Raw genomic sequence first — 19,759 nt, 5'->3', positions numbered from 1 at the left:
CCCCGCCGCTTGTCTTGCCCATCGATCTCCGCCCATCTCGCCGCGAGCCCTCCCGCCACCTTGTCTCAAGCCACTCTTCCTCTCCGCTCACTCCGCGTTTCGCGTCGCGTTCTACGGCCTCAACAGCGACCTCTGGTGCGTGGATGAGCCCAGGATGGCATAGATGTGGTCATCGCGACAATCCTCACCGGCCCGAGACCAGCATTCCTGCGACCTCATCCTAGCCAAGCAACGATGTGTACATTTTCTCCGTGATCTGCACCACCTCGATCCGCACGACGGTCTCGCAAAACCCGTCTGAGTAGCCGGTCTGCTCATTTCTTCGGTTGGGTACGACAGGGTATGACTTGACTACCTTCTTCTCAAGCTTCTGCCGTCCGTCTGCCGGGACCGCATGTTCGTCTTCGACCCCTGAACGCCTAGTAAACGGGTTATATGCGTGAGTATCTTCCTCTGGTACCACATCCCACCTTCCTTTGACCTAGGGCCTGGGTCACCCAAGCTTCGTGTTGGACATCACATTTTTGGCTGCTCCGAGCCGCTTACCGGGTATCCGTACAGGAAGTCCGGCGGATGCTGTGCAAGTCGTCGAGCCCACGACATAGAAACAGTGAGTCTCCCAATAACCTGCATTCCGTCCGTCGACGCTTGTTCATGCCGTCGGTCTCCATAGCACCACATGGGTCATGATATCAGGTACCACCCATTGTCTACAAAGTCTACCATACGGCAGAGCACCTGTAATCGTGCCCTCATCATTGAGCCTCATGTGGCCTGCGTATGTACCCATGCATTCATGTCGATCCTAACATGCACAGTGCGTGTAAACTTCGCCATGATCACACTTCGCGATCGACCCCAATTCACTCTGCGTGAGCGAACGAGATACATGGCCCAGGCGCTGCTTTCGTCTAGTTGCAGCCGGTATTGCGAGGTGACAGAGGCAGTATCCACCCTGGTGTATGGTGTGGTGAGCGATATCGTTACAACAGCTGGACTCATCGTCCCCGTAGTATTGTGGCTCGCTAAATTCATGCTACTGCGATTGAGATACACTCGTCCGCAGCCGGACAGTCCTTTCAATGCCATTCACGACGTGGTACGCCATCACCACCACGGCTGTGTGCCTGTCAATCGACGTGCTGATCCGAATGGCATGCGCTTCCGGCACTAGTAATGTGTGGTTTTGTATTGGTGGACAGCCTCGAGCAAGTACAAGGCACAACCGGGTTCGCATCTCGAACGTCGATGTCCTCCGCAATTCCTCGACTATGCCCTCGAACGGACCCACTCACTATGCGAGGAAAAGATCCAACACAGCTTCGCCGTTGACTGTCGGGCTTCGACGCGAGTTCTGGGACCCAAGTTATCAAGGAGCAGGTGCAGATGCCTCCGCTCGAAAGGAGTGGTTGTACGTGACCTACTGTGCTCCTCCGCGCCCGATTACACGGATCTTGACGCGACGATCCTCCCACTGCAGGACCAGACTCAGAAGAGTCGAGCTAGAGCTGGGAAGAAGCGGCGCCACGCCCATCCGGCCACGCGCTCGCGGCGAGCTCCCCATCGACATCTGGGAGCGGGTCCTGAACGAGTTCCGGGACCACCCCCGCGTGCTGTTCATCTGCGCGTGCGTGTGCAGGACGTGGTACTCGCACGCGAGCAGGAGCCTCCCGCGGATCGACGACGTCTGGGAGCTCGCGGGGCGCGCGGACGTGATGCGCGTGGCGAGGGTGTTTGGGTGGGAGTATCCCTCCGTCCGGATGCAGCGCAAGTGGCGCGCCGTCGTGGTGCGGGGCGGCCATACGACTCGCTCGCTCGCGCACCTGAAGACCTTCGCGGCTGCGCTCGCGAAACAGCTCTGCCGCATAGACGAGCTGGAGATACGCAGCGGTGATTGGAGGCCAGGCTCGGCGGACGCACCGACGTTCGCTCGCTTTTCTGCGTGCATCGCGCTCTCCAGACTGACTCTGCGTGGGATCACGTTCCCGTCGACGACACTCGTCGCTAAGCTCATCTGCGCCTTGCCGAACCTCGCGAGGCTCTCTATCGTCGACGTGAAGACCATCGAGAAGCGCCGCGGTCACGATCTCTGTCTTCCGCATGGCCGACCTGTGCGGCTACGCTGGCTCTTACTGGACTCTACTGGGGTTGATGACGTTGTCGAGTTTCTTGCTGATGCCGACATAATGTGTAGAGTCACTCAAGCGACTCTAGTCATCCGTGCCGCAAAGCTAGGGATGCTCACGGATCCAGAGACTTCAGGCTATCCTGCTTTCCTCCGAGGCGCCACGTCTCTTGAGACGCTCACCGTCGAGCTTCGCGACAGTGACAACCACAATCTGGGTCTCAGTAGGTTCCGGCCCTATGCACTGTGCTACTGAAACTTAGAAAGGGCCACAGTGAACGCTCTCAGCCTCGCTACGAACCATACGTTGAAGGAGGTGCACTTGTGTTATACCAAAATGTGGACTCTATGCTCGTTTTCCACAACTGCAACACGTCGCTCCTTTCTGGCATGACACCCGGGCACCTCTGCAGAATCGGGATCAAGTTCGTCGTCGAAGATAAGCCCGGTAGGTGACCTCACCGCTAAACCCAACGGCCCTTCTCACGAAATCATGAGTGCAGGCCAACTGAGCAGCACCGCGCACTCGGGTGCCCCAAACCCCCAGCTCCGGCTCATGAGGAACCTCACCATCGGCCTAGACTTCTCCGCGCTGGACCATCTGCTGTCAAGTTCGCGTTTCGCGAGCCGGTGGCTGGCGGTCGTCATCTCGCTCGACGCGTCCTGGCGGGTGAGGGATTCATACGCCGTCTGTAAGAGGCATGTTGAACGGCAGTTCGCGAAAACGAGGCGGACACATCTAGTCTTGTGCGTGTGTACGTGGGTGCATTTGCGCTCGCTGGACGAACTGACGTGGACCTACTCCCCCTCAGTGTCTGGGTTGAGACTTGAGCTGCACGGGTGTCTCGTCTGGAGCCTTGTTTGGCTGGGTTCATATACGCCTGTACTCTTGGTATCCTCGTGTATGTATGTCTTGAAGGCAGCCGCAGCAAGTATCCGACAGTGTCACAGTAGATGCTTCAATATCACTGCTTCAGGCGGCGTGCCCGAGGTGATACCCGTCTTCGCAGCCTACCGAGTAACTCTGAGTAACGGTGAGTAAGGCTACAGCCTACATGCATCACACTCAGGCTACATGCCATGCACATTGCACACTGAGACCGGAGAAAGCAATACTGCGTACTGATCACGTGGATATACGGCGGCTGCTTCTGTGGGAGCGACACGGGAGCGACATGTACTGTACCGTGACATGAGTACAGTACGTGCGACGTATACTTGTGTCCTTCCCATCGGACGACTCGTACCCCGAGTCCTGGACTACGCTGAAACCTCCATCTCCGCTTGTGCACCGACTGACTCGGTCTGACAGAACCATTGCCAGTATACTACTACTCCGTTCTCAGTACACGGTATGATTTTACTTTTTGGTACTCTACCAACCGGCTCTTCTGACGGTGCATCGTCCCAGGACCACAGCATGGATCCATTTGCCGTGCTCAATTATGATGTTCTGAACATCATACTGGCGCTGTTACCTCCTTCCGACGCGGGGAAACTGGCTTGTACCTGCCGTCTCGCCTACTATCACGCGATCCCACATCTCCTATCCGACGTCACGCTGGGCCTTCACTTTCATCGTCGACCCAAATCGCAACTCGCGTTGTTCTGCAACTTCGTCCTGTCCGACGTTCCTAACCGCGTGAGCCTCCTCCGAAAGCTCCACCTGCGCCGCGATGCATTTCCCTGGGTCGAGGTCGAGATGGCAGGCGCTGTCGGCAACCCGAGGAGTGGCCGTGCATACATGGTTGACTACTCGTTGGCCGGTCGCTTGGCAGAGGTCATCCAACAAGCTGACAGACTCGAGGAGGTCCTCATAGCGAGCGCCGATCCTCTGCTGGCGTCCGAGCCACGCTTGGTGGACGCTCTAGCAAGTCGACCACGTCTCTGCCGTCTTGACCTGGGCAAGTGCGGCTCAACAAGTCTCGAGTGCGTCTCACGGCTATCCGGGTCGGAGGTCCGCTCGCTCACGCTCTCCGTTGACGACCAATATGTCCGGCAGAGCTCCCTCTATCACAGCCTCTCGGCATTCGCACGCGTTTCAAGAACTCTTGAAGTGTTGGACCTGGATGACGCGATATTCCTAACGGGCGACCTTGACCCTGACTTCGTCCTTCCTTCGGTGCGCCAGCTCACTCTACGAGGTTGGGCCGACTTGTCCGAGATCCTACGCGTCCTCCCTAATCTACGCGTCCTCCACCTCCACACCTGCCGTTTCAAAGCTGCGCCGCTCTCCCCCTCCCTCGTCGACTTCTCTCACGCACAGCTCGACGAGCTAGTCACGGACGCCCCGGTCCCCCTCGCGTGTGCCGTTCGGCGCGTTGAGCTTCGGTTCAACGCGTTCCTGCAGCACCACGCGCTCGCGATGCTCGAACGCATGGACCCGGTCGTCCTTTCGTGCCACGCAGGGTGGAGTCTACCGTCGAGGAGCGTCGCGCAGCTCTTGCCGAGCCTGCGGTTCCTCGAGCTGCATGTGAAGTGGCGGATTGCCGACGGCGTCCCGGACACGCCGTGTGAGGCGTGGCTGGTAAGCTGCGAGCCTGCGGTATACATTTTAGGTACACTCATCGCTTCGCCAGATCAGCCTCGTCTCCGTGTTCAGTCCACTCAAACTTGCTGGCCTGTGCCTCCGTATCGGGCCTGGCGTATTGGTGGATCGTGCGAGCAACATCGACCAGGACGCGCTCGTGCGGGATGTCGTCGACGCGTGCAATCCTGCTCTACGACATCTCGGCCTGTCGTTCGCCGCACAGACGTCAGGGAGATCATCGGTGGCATGGTGGCGTTGTGTTCGAAGGAGCACAGCGGATACTCAGACGCAAGTTGAGCGTCTGTCTGACTGGGAGGGCGAGATGGTTGCACGTCAGGTATGGACAATGACACGTAATACTACGTGAGTATCTAGTAAGTCCTGAGATGAATGCATGGTGCTATGCGCTTAGGCCGTTCCGTGATGTCTGCCACCTCCACACCTGGCGATTCGAAGGCGCTCTTCTCTCGCACTCACTCGTTGATTTCTCTGATGTACACTTGATGAATCTTTCATAGCCACAGACGCAAGTGTCCTCTCATGTACTCGATGCGTCGCGCCGGGCTCCGGTTCAACACAGTTCTGCAGCACGACGCGCTCTTCGGGGCGCTAAGTAGAACGCATGGCAGGGTAGAGCGTCCCACGAGACATGTCGCACGGTTCTGTCGAGTCTACTGTCCGTCGAGCTGCATCTGCTGCCGGAGGTATGGTCGGTGAGCTGCTCGCTCACTGTTGCCCGTTTTCTGTGCTGCTTTCTTCTAGAACAGCCTCGTCTCTGTGCCCGATGGGTTAAGTTCGCTGTACTGCGCCTTCGGATCGGACCTGATGTGATGGCGGAACTCCATGAGCTCGCACGAGATGTCGCGAACATACACAGGCCTGCCTTACAAGCCCGGATGGAGCAAACAGAGACTCGGCAGGGATTCATGTTTGTAATTTCTTTGACAGACAAGGGATCATACACTGATGGAAGAGGGAGTGAAATCTCGAAGAAGTACTAGTGTTTAATCTGTATATGATCTACGACTTCGGATGGCAATTTGTAGAGTAGTGATACGGGTTGAAGGAAAAAATCGGCCGCCGACGGGCTCGCTCCATCCATGCATCCATCGAAAACCCTGGCACGAGCGCCACCCAAGTCGGTATCCTGAACGTAGACGTGGATTCTCGGGGCTCGCTCCAGAGTGACGTTTCGGGTTCAGGGTTGTGGAAGACGATGTCCAGTACTTCTTCAAGGCCCCCTCCTTCTTCCGATGATGCCATGTCGTCCGCCTTCGATACCGATACATCCAAGGTCCACGAGCACCCCGACTCTCGAGTCTAAGTACGTCGGTCAGCGCTTCAGCCCTTGGTGGTGAAGCAACCGGTTAGGTGACTTACATTCCACCCGGTCCGGTCATGCCTCTCAGGTGCGAATTCACTGTAGAAGGGAAACACAGCACTCCCGGTGGCGTCATGAGCCACGGAGTAGAGAATGCCGTACATGACTGTGAAGTCGGACGCCGTGTCAACACAAGGAGCAACCCTGATGGTCAGGCGGCGAAGCCGTTTACTGTGATACACCGCCAGGAAGAGGTACGCCGCTGTACCAGTGCAGTCAAGTCGTGAGTGCTTCCAGTATTCTGCAATGCTCCCAGTCCTAAAGCTCACCTAGTTGGTCAAGGGGCAAGTCGTCGTAGATCACGAACCCTAGATGAGCTATCGACTCTAGGTTCACTCCAAACCTCGCGTAGTCCCGATATCGGAAGCCACCAAAACCGGAGACGGGAGCAGCGTGGATACCGAGTCCAAAGGAGACGAGTTGCTGCCTAAATCTCCAACTTGGCGTTGTCGTGACACACGCTAAGATGTCATACATGTCAAGGCAATCCAGATCGAGGAACCATGCCTGAGTAGGGTGGCGGCCGACTGGTGATACCCGGTCCAACGCACGTTCTGAGGCTACAGGCGGCACATGGTAACATTGTTGATTCACCACCGAGATGCTGCCAGAACTGACGGCACACAGTTGAGGTAGATTTCGGATGATCCGGACGAACATCCCGCTCGATGGTAGCTTGACGTTGTGGAGGTGGAGATTGCGGATTGTTCCCATTGCAGGCATCAATGACACCCATCTGTCCACTGTCATCGGGTTCAACTCTCCTCCAATCGGCGTGACTCGTCCAGCTCCCCATACAGCATCGGATATGCACGAGCTGCCATGTCTACCACCATATTTGGAGAGCATCTCGGCGAGTGTCTTAAGGCGATGCACTGGCAACGATCCAACCAAACGGACATTACAACAATCTGGCAGCGGAAGATTGGCCGGTGCGAAGCCTCCTGGGCCAGTACCAGGGGCGACGTGCAGATCCAGCACCCTAAACAAATTCTCCAGCTTGCCCTGGCGACTCGGAGATGATGAGCGGGATTCGTGGCTGTTTTGCTGTGAAGTTGTCGACGCGAAACGAACGTCGCGGAAGGTAACGGTGTGCAATTGGACTAGAGCGCACAGTACGCCAGCGAGAAACGTGGGCGATGGGAGTGTAACATGGATGAGGTCTAGTCGGACGACTGCCGATGTGAATAGACCCTGAAACAACTTCCGTTCATCCTCCACCTTCCATAAGTTGTCCGTTAGGCACAAGTGACCGAGTTGATGAAGTCTGTGGAGCTCCGTGGTAAAAGCCTCGAGTCGTGCCGGCGATCCTTTCAGATCGACGGTGATCTTATGAACTTCAGGGGTAAATCCTGCAGCTGCTAAAGACGACAGAGCGGCCTCCATGTCGGTTCGGCAATCCAAACGAAGTTCCCGACGTGGATACGGTTTTTCTCCAGCACGCCCTTCTGACGGAGGCGTAGGATTGGGCAATGCGGCGTGATTATCCTGTTTGTCCACTGAGACACCGTAGCAAGTAACGTATCGCAGGTGCGTTAGGGCAGATACCACATTGGCAAACATTGTGGTCGATGGAAGTGTGACATCGACGAGGTGCAGACCACGGATTGTTGTGAACGTGGATAAGCATGAGAAAAGCCTTGGTGCGTCTATGTGTCGGGTCTTCAACACACCATTAGAGATGTGAAGGACTTCGAGTCGATGCAGATAGCCGGAGAGCATGGCAGCAAAGGTCCCGAGATGCGCCAGCGATCCAGAATGGGTAGCATCTCCTTGGATATGCACCTCCCGCGCTCCTAAGATGCGGTTTCGCGCAAGGCTTGAGAGACGTGCGACCTCTCTCTGCACGCGCAGCTCGATGCCCATGCCGCGCCCGTGAGGAAGATACTGCTCCACGAGATGATGCCATCCTCGGCAGACGGCACCAACAGTCAACAGTGTTGCCCAGTCGTCGTGTAGATGATCGAATATCATGCATGCCAACTCGAGGGGCAATGTTTGAGTGCGTATCCTCTCCATCATGCTTGGTAGAAGGGGGCTTCCCTGTATGTGCATTAGCTCGGCTACGTATCATCAGCGGACTTTTTGCCACGAGAATTTACCCAAGCTCTCCGGTTCAGGCTCAAGTTCCCTGCAGCCTTCACGTTCAAGAATTCTCTCTTTCCGACGTCCGATACTCCAAGTCAGGCTGTTGTCTGCGAATAGCGTGTGTGTATGACGCGTGGGTATCGATGACCGGCCGCCGAGAACAATGTGGACCAAAGGTAGCAAGGTCAAGTCCGAGTCGTCGAGTGCTGAACGTCACGACTCTGGGGTTGAGTGGAAATACTACTAGACGAGAGATACTTGATACCGCGGTTCAGACTGTAGTAGTAATGGTACTGCCACGTATAGCCTCGCGCGCCAAGTATCATAGCTTCTAGAGAAGGCAGTTAACTTGAATTGAGAACCGTGATGTATGATAATTGAAACGTTAACGCCAGTACGGGCCCGGCTATATATGTACCAACGGAGCGCGTAGTACTGCCCCAGAGTCACGGCGTTGGCACATGCTCACATCTTATCTCTGCTATGGATAGCCCGACTCGGAGGACGCAACGAGGACGTTAGTGCGCACCGTGCCATCGGGCTACTTCACAGCTCGCAGCCCTTTAACCGCACCTGCCATGACCGCTCGGCCTGCCGAAGTGTATGCGCAGCAACTGTTCAAACTTGGCTATGGTTATCCTCTATGGGAACCCGATCCACCCAACGACGAACACGAGGTACTGATTGGTGACGTTGGCTATTTAAGGGATGGAGGGTTTTACCGTCTTTTCAATGCAATGAAAGCGACAGAGGACGCGGACCTCGGCATAGTGCACGACAGCCTGAGAGAGGCAAGTACGCCATCACACTTCAGAACTTTCGACCTCGGCCCGCATCCAATAGTCCCCACAAAGCAGGCCATACACGAAGGACCGCATTTCAGCGACACGGTTCGTCAGATCAACATAGGAGGGGGAGCTGGATCGTAATGTCCTCTTCATGAACTACTGGTGTAGAGTACTGACCCTCAATGCCATTTATAGTCACAATCTGAATGTTGCCTTTCAATGCGAGTGCACTGATCAGCATGGTGCCTTGGTAATTCTGGACACTCCTGGAATTCGCCAAAAGGTGCATCAAATTCGCCGGATGCAGAAGTACATGAAGGAGAATATAGACAACTGGCACGAATGGGGAGCAAACGAGCTAGGGGTTGATATCTCTGTCGAAGACGTCTTATTTGTTCTAGGATGGGTGAAAACCAGTCGCTGGGCTGTTGTCGCCTTTCATGGAAACAGCAGTCAGTCAAAGCTTACCTTCAAGGGCGACATAGGCCTCCCCGTTTCTGCCGCCTTCCATTTCGACGTAGCAAATCACGTAACCGCGAAGTGCGAACGACGCGTAGGGCCCGATAATCGGCCTCGGTTCGACCCGAATCGACCTTTAGGGCCACGCCCACAGGAGCCCCCGACTATCCAGGCGCAGGGGTCACGACATTGGCAGCGTCCCGCCAATGAGCAGCCGGAGACAGATCCAGCTGGCCCGTCTTCTCGGACATGGGGAGGAGCACCAGAGTCGTACTCTTCGGACCAGTGTGTGTTCCTACACTATCTCAAGCTGAAGAAACGCCGTTTTTTCCTTCCCGATAAGATCAAGGCCGCCGCCGAACCACGGGATCCGTCCATGGATCGCGGTGCCGACGAGGACATGGAAATGATGGAGGAAGTACCCTCTCGAGTGACGGTAGGATATCACAACTCATGTTTGCAGTTCATTTCACGGATTCCTCGCCTTTGAAGCCATATGATCCTGTTGCATTCGTTTTGGATTATATCCTTGAGGTCTGTTCGATTAATATCTCAGCACTATTTCTGATTCTCAATCAGCGCATGAATACAGAATTCCGATGCAGAAATCGCAATCGCCAGTGACTTAGACCTGTTGCAACTATGCAAGGTACGTGTGACTTTTATCGGCATCACCGAATCGGAGTTGATGCGAAGACGCAGCTTTGGTACCAGGGTACATGTCCGATTCCTGATGATATACCCAGCTTCTTGACCGAGGTTCAACCCGAGATTGAAGTCACCGATGACGGACGTAGGCTTATTTCAGTAACAGGCTGTGATTGATCGTGCTCATGAAGTTCACAGTCGGCCTGTTATTTTTTGACGACGATGAGGATTCGGACATCGAAATGCATATCGCTGCAGGTCCGAATGCCACTGGCACCCAATCTGGCTCAAAGCCAAGCATATTCAACCCTGCGGATCCATTCGCGGAAGACCATACCAATCGTGGAAAAGTGTCTACGGGGGGGTCGAGCATCTTGTATTCCCCTGCCCGGACCGACTCAGGCCCAGCACTGTCGAGAATCACCGTGTTTGCGTGCTCAGCCATCGGGGGGAGCATTGCTGCAGGGTTCGAGGACAACACCATTATCATTTGGAATGCCATGACATCTGCTGAGACGCACAGACCGACCTCCCATCACGCTATCTCCTCTCTCGGCTTCTCCCCCGACGGACGCAAACTTGCCTGGGGCCAATGCGATGGCGTTATCGTTGTATGGGACCTTGTCGAAGATCAAATGATCTGGCGCACGGTTTCTCATGAAGATGATGTCAAGTGCATCGCATATTCACTGGATGGAACGTTAGTCGTCTCCGCGGCGGGTAACTCGGTCGCGAAGCTGTGGCATGTTGACACAGATGAATTGCGCGCGGAGACGGACGAACACAACGGTCTGATCATGGCTGTCGTGTTCTCTCCCGACAACAAGCGGTTCCTATCTACGAGTGCGAACGGTACCGCATATGTGTGGGGCATAGAGACCGCTTCGCGTATCTGCGATCTGCGGGGGCATGAGGGGGTAATCCACACTGTTGCATATTCCACCGACGGGAAAAGGGTCGTCACAGGGTCCGACGACGGCACTGCCGGAATCTGGGACGCACTTCTTGGGACCGAGATCGCGCGGCTCAGGGTAGGGCCAGCGGGCGTCACGGTTAGGGCCGCGCAGTTTTCTGCAGACGGGACGAAGGTTCATTGCGCCGACAGCGAAGGGATCATCAGGACCTACGATTCCAACGGCTGGGACCTAATCAATAGCATAGACTGTGGCGACAAGCTTGCCACAGCCATGACATTCTCTGGGGACGGACGCCTGCTCGCAGCAGGTGGGGAGGACTATGTCATCACTGTGTGGGACATGGCGGCACAACGGGAGATCGTGCAGTTAAGTGGACACACCGACAGCGTGAACTACCTCTTCATCTCTCACGACTACACCTATGTCGTGTCCGCTTCATACGACGGAACTCTACGCAAATGGGAGCTCCCGGATTTGACAGCAGAGACTTGAGGTACGCACCTGTCGCTTCCACCGTCTGTGGTATGGGCACTGACTCTATGGTACTTCCCTGCTCAGAGGCTCGACAACGGAGAGAAGAACAGCATACATAGCGTGTTGCCGCCGTTCTTGCCTGATTGAACCGCAAATGGAACACCTTGTGGGGCTGTACAGGACAGTACACGGTGGACATGTAACCAGAGAACGCGGTAATTGATGAGAAGCTCGTCTATCGGGTATATACACGCAGGTTCACAGACGATTGTGGACCAAGAACACAAGGAACGGCGAGCCGTACCTGAAGTATCGGCAGGTAACATCTCGCCATCCATTGAAATTAACCCGGCTTATTCGCCTCTGCCCGGAACCCCAATCCTGCGACTACATACATCGCGTCGTCCAGACAGAAATCGACAGCTACTCTGAGGACTGCTACCACATGGCGAGCCTGAGACGTGTGATTACATGACGCGGACGAGGAACGGGATGGCTCACAAAGTCATCCAATGAGTATCGAGAATTCGCGACATGCTATAGTGCAGGGATCGAGGGGAATGGCAAAGCTGCCTGCCAGAACACCGGATGTCATTCGAGCATCCAGTCACCGTGACGTTTTCCTCGGTCCGTTTCCTACAACTGTTCTTGCGTTGAACTGCTGCGGACAGACCAGGCCGCTCGTGGTCGATGTACCCGGGCGAGCGATCTGTCTACATCTGCAGCTCTATTTCGGACATGCCTCAACTCGAGCAAGCCGCGAACTTAGAAGTGTGTCCGCGTACGGGTGCTTGACTGTCATGGAGGGTTATATGAGCATCTGATGATTGATAAATGCTAACGACTCCAAGGAGTACATATTCACCGAGCGAGGCGATATCGACATGTGGCGGCAGTAGTTCATGGACGCGTGTCGAATGAGCGCTCCTCGCTATCCACAGGCAGACTGTGAGCCACATCGGTCGAACGTCGCAAGAAAAGCAGGCACTGACCCAGTTCGGGCTGCTCTCTTCGCCGCCTGGGCCTACGCGCGATGATCATACCAACACGACCAGCCAATGACACCGCGTCTTGTATAGCAAGCCGACAGGTCCAGAGGTAAGTTGTCGCAGGGCGGCAGCGAGCAGCGAGAGGTGGTTCTACCTACTGATAATTGAAAAGGCACCACTCGTCCTCGATCTCGGTCTCGTCGCTGGCGAGTGATAACCCTAGCCCGTGGTCGCTTGGTTCCCGATGATAGGGTCGCCGCTGGTGTGCATCGGGGGCATGCCTCAGTCTTCGTCGTGCCACGACAGCGAGAATCTCGACCGGAGTAGGACACGTACGCCTGTGCGAGTGAAGGGCGAGGATAGCGATCAACGCCGGTGAGGGGCCGGAACACTTGTGCGGAAGACCAGCATAGCGCAACCTGGAGCGGAGACATCGCCGTGGTTCAAACGTTCATTGCGGAGACCAATGCTGTGCTTGTGGCGTAATGCGACATAGCAAGGCATGTGTTGCAAGGTGGAAGAGGACGTCGGTTTTGTGGAGACACGATGACATGGCACACGCTCGACGCGCAGAATCGTACGCCCATGTGCCGCGATCTAATGCGGCGTGACGCACATGGTCAAACGAAGGGAAAAGGGGTTGGGCCGGTGGCTGGGATGGATATGAGCAGCAGCACATGCGAAGTCGCCGGCTCGCTGGGTGCATCATCGTCGCACATCTACCGTTGCGACATCCACCATGGCGAAAGGATGGCTGTCGCGAGCGGTGTTGCGGCTTCTCCTTGGGAGGACTCAATCGTAGGGTCCCTACAGACAGGTACGCACGCCAGGGAACAGGCTTTCCACGGGCGGGCAACTCATCGCTCGGCCTCCCGAAAGGGCCAAAGCAACCGTGCATCCGCACCGCGACAGACCAGCACCAACGTATCAGTCGCTCACTTGATGTGGGCCGTATGGTGGTCGCCCTGGACGGCCTTAGACGGGTTCATGTAGTGCGGGCGCGCTCGTGCCTATCGCCGTAATCGACACAGGAGGATCGCTTCTTGAAGCTAGCGTTCAAGTTGCTCGTATCGCGTAGAGGCCAACTCGAAAGGGGTTTCTGATGTGGCCTGCAGTACATATGTCTGGAGCGCAAGGCCGCGGACAAAACAGCGAATGGCGCAAACGGTGTGCTGCTGAACGTGGAAGGCTCAGGGAACCGGGCCTTATGGACTCGGAGAACGGTATAAGCACGCTCTGAATCCATTTGCGATGCGGCTGTAGCCACCGTGAGCAGGTACATCCAAGGAGTTGTATTCGTTGCTCACCGATAACGACATTGCTCTGGCGATCGGCGTATCTCAGAGTACTCCGAGTCCGCATCATGTGCGCTTTCAGTGAAGAGCAGGATACTGTCGTAAGTCGAGATTGCGAACGCTGGAGAAATACCGCACGTACCTTTTCAACACGGAGTCTCCAACACTGACAACCTCAGACCGCGCCTCTTGCGATCCTTCTCCATACTTATCATCGCTCTGAGGGCTTCTTGACTCCAGGGAAACAGAACAGGGTACGAAGAAGTCGACGTGGTGGTAGGAAGTCAGACTCCGTACGCCAATGCTTTCGTCTGGTACACGGGAAATGGAATCGTTACATTCACTCAAGAGCGCGCGAGCAGCCAAAGTGTAGTTCAGGACAGACTGACGACGCGACGTGATCGTGCAGCGAGGAAGGAGCCCAAAATCAAAGTTGTTCGCAGAACAGAACCGGCGCTAACTCGCTACACTCGGGTAGAAGCGCCCGTGCATTCGTACCAGCCATTTCGTCATCCCAGAAAATACAGTAGTATGAATCGTGCATCGTTATTCGGGACTCATCCAAGGCTAGAAATCACAGGCATTCGATGGACATTTTCAATACTCGGGCGCGACCCCGCCGGAAGCTGCCTACTCGGAGACGGCGCTGGCGCTGGCGGTCGACGCCCGTCAGACGTGTGCCTCGACACGCTTTAGCCTGCTCAGCGACTGTCCCTCGCCCTTCGCGTCCACTTCTTATTGCTGTTCAACGCGGGCGCTCCTGTTCCCTGCACCGTGCTTCTCCGTCTCGCGGTAGAGTAGGAGATTGCCCAATATACGACTCGGGCTCCTAAAGACCCCGTCCGTCCATCGCTTGATGCAACTCTCGTCCTCGTCGAAGACGAAGACAGAGCCCGAGGTGATCATCTTGCGCTCGGAATCAACGAGGCGTCAGGTGACCTAGACAATGTGCCAAAGGTGCCACGGTCCCCCACTCTCCGTATCCTTCCTCGTCAACGTCTCCGAGTCAGTGAGCAAGATATGCGTGTGCGGGTGGTCAATATCCATCACGTATTAGCGCAAGCAGTACCGGCATATCTTCATGGTAGTAGAGCCAAATCCGACCCCTCCCGCACTCGCGTGCTTTTGCGTACCTATTCTTGAGTGAACTGGTCAATCATGAGACGAGGAAATATAAAAAATGCGTACTTGTTAAGAACCAGTGCTCTGTAAAATCGGCGCGTTACACCAACCGTCGAGACTGTCAACAACTGGCAGATCACAAGTTGGTCTCGACGTGATATGTCAATTGCAAGCAAGCAACTGTCTCCAGGCAGCCCAACAGCACTGAAAGTAACGTCACCGGAAGTATATCTCGCCGATGCTGTAAACGCGTGAAATGCGGCAGTCAACTTCAGACGATCAGTGAGCTGAATGAATGAGAAGGATACGTACTCTAGATCGTCTCGCCGCTCCAAAATGCCTACGTGCTGCCTAATCTGTCGAATCCATACGTCCTCCCGGAAACCCGGGGCGCGAGCCACCCACGACGGTATGCTCAGAGTGACGAACGCTCTCCGCAGTATCGCGGGACGTGTAGCCTTGCGGTCTTGGAACTTGACCATGAGTACTTGGTCAGCACCTCGTCTTCCTTCTGAGAATGATGTCGTATCCATGAAATCCATTGGTTGGCCTGGATCGGGATTTGAGCTACTTCCGACGAGAAAGAGGAGTATGGATGACTCACTTCCGTGTAAGTACCCGCGTTGTATATCAAGTATGATAAATCGTTTGGTGATGTTGGTGGCCACGAACGACAGGATAGCAGATATGAACGAGAACTCGAATATGGGGCTTGCACGAGGGATGGCTTGAATGATGAGATATTCAAGTCGTTCGCAGTGATGCTGCGCCAATGAAAGGCACGTCGCTTTGTACAACTTCGTAAGAGCTCATGTACAATAGTTTATATGCGGCTCACCTAGTGCTTCGTCAGACATATCCGCATCGCGGAGTACAATCGTGAGCCGAGAGACAGAGATCAAGCTCCTAGTGAATCTCGCGAAATGCGTTCGCTCGCCATCTTCAACGTCGCGAGCGGAGTGTATACCGAGTTCAACGGTACCGCTATACTCCGCAAGGCTAGCCGCGGCGAAGAGGTCGAATATGTCGTCCATGTCAGAGCAATCTAGAACAAACGCCTCGATCTTGCAGAGCCGGGCGGAATGTGCGCTCGCTCGGTTCCCAGAGTTCCTGTCTGTCGTTGATACATCAACACAGTCGAAGGAGCGTAATCGGGGGAGAGAGTATAACAAGCGGAGGAGGGACGTTGTGGACGGCAATGTGACGCCGCAGAGCCGTAGATGTCGAATGGTCGAATACGTGGAGAGACATCGGAAAAGAGAACATGTGTCCACTGTGGCCGTCTGCCAAGCGCCGTACATGACATGCAGCTCGTTGAGATGACGCAGTTGCCCCGAGAGCATCGCCGCGAACGTTCCGAGGTGCGCTATCGAGCCGGAATGGCGACTTCCATGAATCTGGACCGTCCGTGCTTGCAGCTTGCGGACGCGAGCGAACCTCGAAAGACTGGCTACGTCTCTCTGGCTATAGAGCTCCACGGTGCGTCGATAGCCCTGGGGTAGATAAATCTGGGTACGAGCACGCCACGACCGACAGACGACGCTGCATGCAAATAATGCGAGCCAGTCATGCTGGAATTCGTCAATGATTGTCCACCAGAGCTCAAGTGGCAATTTGCAATCCGGATTAAGGCTGAATGTGGGTCGTGCATCTTCAGTTTTAGTGTTAGGCGGCTCCTCCCTGGTAGATGCAAATGGTGGCAGTGCTTCAGCGATAGGCATCAGATTCATGTTGGGCAGATACTCACGAAATCGGCGCATGAATCGGCGATAGCATGATAGGTATGTCTGAATGCTTCCCTCCAGTGCCGATCGTCAAGTTGCGCAGGGAGGTCCATAATCTCTCCTTTGTGCTCTGCCTGGGAGTAGCCGAGAGCGTCAAAGTCAAAACTGGCGGAAGCTGCAACGAAACGGTCTTACACGACTGCGAACGGCATAGTAAGCTTCGTTACGAGTCACAGAATCAGTTGAGAAGGGATTTCTGGCAGAGAGACTAGCGTAAGGACGACGGTCGCGGGGTTATGAAGACATTGCTGGCGGGAAGCGGCAGGGAACAAGAGGATATGTTAGGTAGCGAAGACTGAATCTCACGCCCTCATTCCAGACGGTGGGGCAGTGATAGAAAATCACCACAGTGGCGTTTATGAGAATACAACGACTTATGACCGACAGGCGTCTGATCGTTGCATGCGTTCGTGTGAAGCATGTCACAGGTCATGAATTTGACTCACCCGCTGCCTTCTGAAGTCCAAATTTGGGGGTCTAGGAAAGGGTCGGAGTCATTCGAGCGAACACACGATTGACGTTGAGTACTGTGCCTCCGAGTCCGAGGGCAGTTACTATCCAGTTGGACCCGGCGCGGCGATCCAGTGTTATGCCAAGGCCCGGTATTTGCCCAGTTTTGATACGCCTTCACTCACTTATTCGCACCATTCTCGAAGTATCGTAATACCAGCCATTGCAGTTGAGCGTCGATCAGAATCCATCTACAAACAGCAGTTGAAGTTGGCAGCGACATCCATGATCTGGGCGCCTCACAGTCGCCGGACAGCCACCGCCACTTCGCCACCGCTCTTTGCACTCGTCCGCCAATAGGCTCTACGTACGTCGGGCGATGCTGGTAGCTGATTGCAGTTGTGCGCGATTAGCCACTGGATGGATCCGACCTTGTAGCGCTTGATCTGGTCAACCCAGGTATCCTTGCGGAGATCTGGTGTACGGACAACCCACGACGGTATGCGAAAATCGACAACGGCGCGTCCGCGGTTGAAGTCATGGCGCATACGCAGCACCTGTTCAGCATCCCAAACCCGTTCTTCATGCGGCATGGCGTTCGCTAGTGTGTGTTCCGTCCATGTCCCTTTCCCAGTGTCGTGAGTGACTTGAAAGGAACAGGGAAGCATTCGGCGACTCACCACCTAGTAGGTACTCGGATGTGATTGGAAAAGGAATGGTCTTGCCGATCGGAATGGTGGTAACAATGGTCAAGACTTTCAACAAGAATGAGAGCTCTGATAATACGTTATGACGGGGTGTGACACTGATGTTCACGGACTTGAGCGTCCTTCGGTGGCGCTGCACCAGAGAGAGACATTGTACTACAAGTATGCAAACATCAAATTTTGGATGATCACGATGAATTTTGAGCTAGAGCTCACCTGATGCATCATTAGACAGAGCCGGGTCACGAATGAAAACCGTCAACCGACGTGAGCGTCCAAAACGCGTTGTGGCCAAAAGTTGACATATGTCGTCTCCATCGGGACAGTCGAAAACGAGTTCATTTAGCTCATATGGATCATCTGGAGTCGGAAGCAAGCGCAACGTGTCGCCGTATCGCCTGTCTGTCGATAGGACATTGACACAACGAAGGCAATCTATTCCGGATAAAGCAAGGAGTAGCTGGGCGATGGTCGTGGTCGAAGGCAATGTCACATCGTAGAGGTAAAGACATCGAATGGTAGTAAATGTAGAGAGGCACCGAGAAAGCGAGCGCAAGTTCACTGTCGCGGCGCTCCATACACCACGTATGATGTGTAACTCCTCGAGCTGATTCAACCGTCCAGAAAGCATCGCGGCGAACGTCCCCTGAGGCAGGTGTAATTGAGCACGGACATGCCACGTTCGATAGACCTCGGTGCAGGCCAGTAGTGCCGACCAATCCCACTGAAGATAGTCTATGACCTTCCACACGATCTCGGGCGGCAGCCGGAATGGTAGTCCGTAGGCACGATCGTGATCGCTGGAGGATTGTACGCTGGAGGATTGTACGACACTTTCAAGGTACCAGATTAGTAGTCCGTAGTCGTAGGTAGGATCGTAATCGCAGGAGGATCGTACGAAACTTTCAACTGAGTCCCTCAAAACGAAGCATGCCATCAGCAAAACATGTTGAATAGATGGTTTACGCCAGGACTTACGACCAATAATACCGGTGCCCATGCATTATGGGTCGAGGAGTGCTTGAAATCGCTGTGATAATCGAGAGTCTCCAGCTCTGCTCAGCTAATAAGCACATGTGTCTTGATCTGTGCATGCGCTCACGGAGGATGAACGTGCTGAGTACTGAGTGCCGGAAGTGCCGGCTTCGGATTCCTCTGACCTATTCCGATACTCAGCAAGACATACCGGGCTCATTCATGCAAGCACTCACAGATCGCCTCTCTGAGACATGGAGTATTCGAGGGGGGCATTGTTCGGAGTCGGACTTCTCGTTTTCCTACTCGTCAAATACCGCAGAGCGTGGCGTATTCCGCAACCGTGGGTTGTCGTATCAGTCCTGTTTATCATTGCCATGTTGAAGGGTGCTAGTTTGCACGTCGCCACGAGGTCGGTCCCAGGAAAGCAGAGTGAGATCTCCCAGCCTGAGACGTTCAACGAAAGAGAAAGCATATAGTACTAGTATCATACTGCAACTCAAGTGCCGCGTCCACATTCTCCCACGGACGCTCAGCCACCGCACCAGACCGCACCGCCACGGTGGCCGCTAAGTACGGTGACCCGGCACCACTGCTTCGAGCTGTTGCATCGCTGGCTCACCAGTACCCAGGGCGCACCAGCATGTCTGGCGGTAGTACCGGTACCGTCGACCCACTAGGTGGAGGGAGGTAGATGCAACTCACAGATATCAAAGGTACTTTCACAGCAGTGACTCCGCCGGCATTTCATCATGAACTTCGTGGACTCGGAAGTTCTCGCTCAGTCGCTGGTCAGTGACCTGGTGTCATTCGTACTGTATGCTTTGGCTTAACTCTTCCGTGCGAACTCAAGTGCAATGTGTGACGACCTGGTCTTGTTTCGACTACATGGCGCACTGAAGACTAGCGACGCTGCTAACATCATGATGCAGTCGTCAGCCACTGTCAGCCATCCTGGGTAAGAACATATTGTACTGTTCGTTGCGTTGACCTCCCTAATCACTACTTCAAGCCAAGTTTACGCAAG

At 54.9% G+C, this 19,759-nt stretch overlaps 2 protein-coding genes across 2 annotated transcripts; both read right to left on the bottom strand.

Moving 5' to 3' along the window:
* Positions 1 to 15,032: 15,032 nt before the first annotated feature.
* On the bottom strand, positions 15,033 to 17,643 carry B0H18DRAFT_1130196 (uncharacterized protein; the record flags this gene model as incomplete). The annotated part of the gene is made up of 6 exons (XM_048035462.1): positions 15,033 to 15,057; positions 15,129 to 15,366; positions 15,421 to 15,603; positions 15,655 to 16,496; positions 16,564 to 16,739; positions 17,422 to 17,643. The coding sequence occupies 6 exons, from the start codon at positions 17,641 to 17,643 to the stop codon at positions 15,033 to 15,035; spliced, it is 1,686 nt and encodes a 561-aa protein (XP_047884545.1).
* A 664-nt stretch (positions 17,644 to 18,307) lies between these two features.
* Positions 18,308 to 19,217, bottom strand: B0H18DRAFT_1070006 (uncharacterized protein). The gene is made up of 4 exons (XM_048031197.1): positions 18,969 to 19,217; positions 18,860 to 18,917; positions 18,736 to 18,804; positions 18,308 to 18,674 (listed from the first exon to the last, which is right to left on the bottom strand). The coding sequence occupies exons 1-4, from the start codon at positions 19,205 to 19,207 to the stop codon at positions 18,663 to 18,665; spliced, it is 378 nt and encodes a 125-aa protein (XP_047884544.1). The 5' UTR covers positions 19,208 to 19,217; the 3' UTR covers positions 18,308 to 18,662.
* Positions 19,218 to 19,759: the final 542 nt, after the last annotated feature.

This window comes from Fomitopsis serialis (genome assembly GCF_022376445.1).
Source record: "Fomitopsis serialis strain Sig1Antser10 chromosome Unknown B0H18scaffold_473, whole genome shotgun sequence".
NCBI classification, from domain to species: Eukaryota; Fungi; Basidiomycota; class Agaricomycetes; order Polyporales; family Fomitopsidaceae; genus Fomitopsis; species Fomitopsis serialis.
This window is presented reverse-complemented; position numbering and strand designations above follow the sequence as displayed.

Bases quoted from the DNA above. Each gene is read 5' to 3' on its own strand.
- B0H18DRAFT_1070006 (XM_048031197.1), bottom strand. From the start codon at position 19,207: ATGCTTTCTCTTTCGTTGAACGTCTCAGGCTGGGAGATCTCACTCTGC. The intron at 18,918-18,968 runs GTGAGTGCTTGC...GTATCGGAATAG, and splicing joins ATGTCTCAGAGAGGCGATCT to GTCAGAGGAATCCGAAGCCG. The intron at 18,805-18,859 runs GTGAGCGCATGC...GCAGAGCTGGAG, and splicing joins ACTCAGCACGTTCATCCTCC to ACTCTCGATTATCACAGCGA.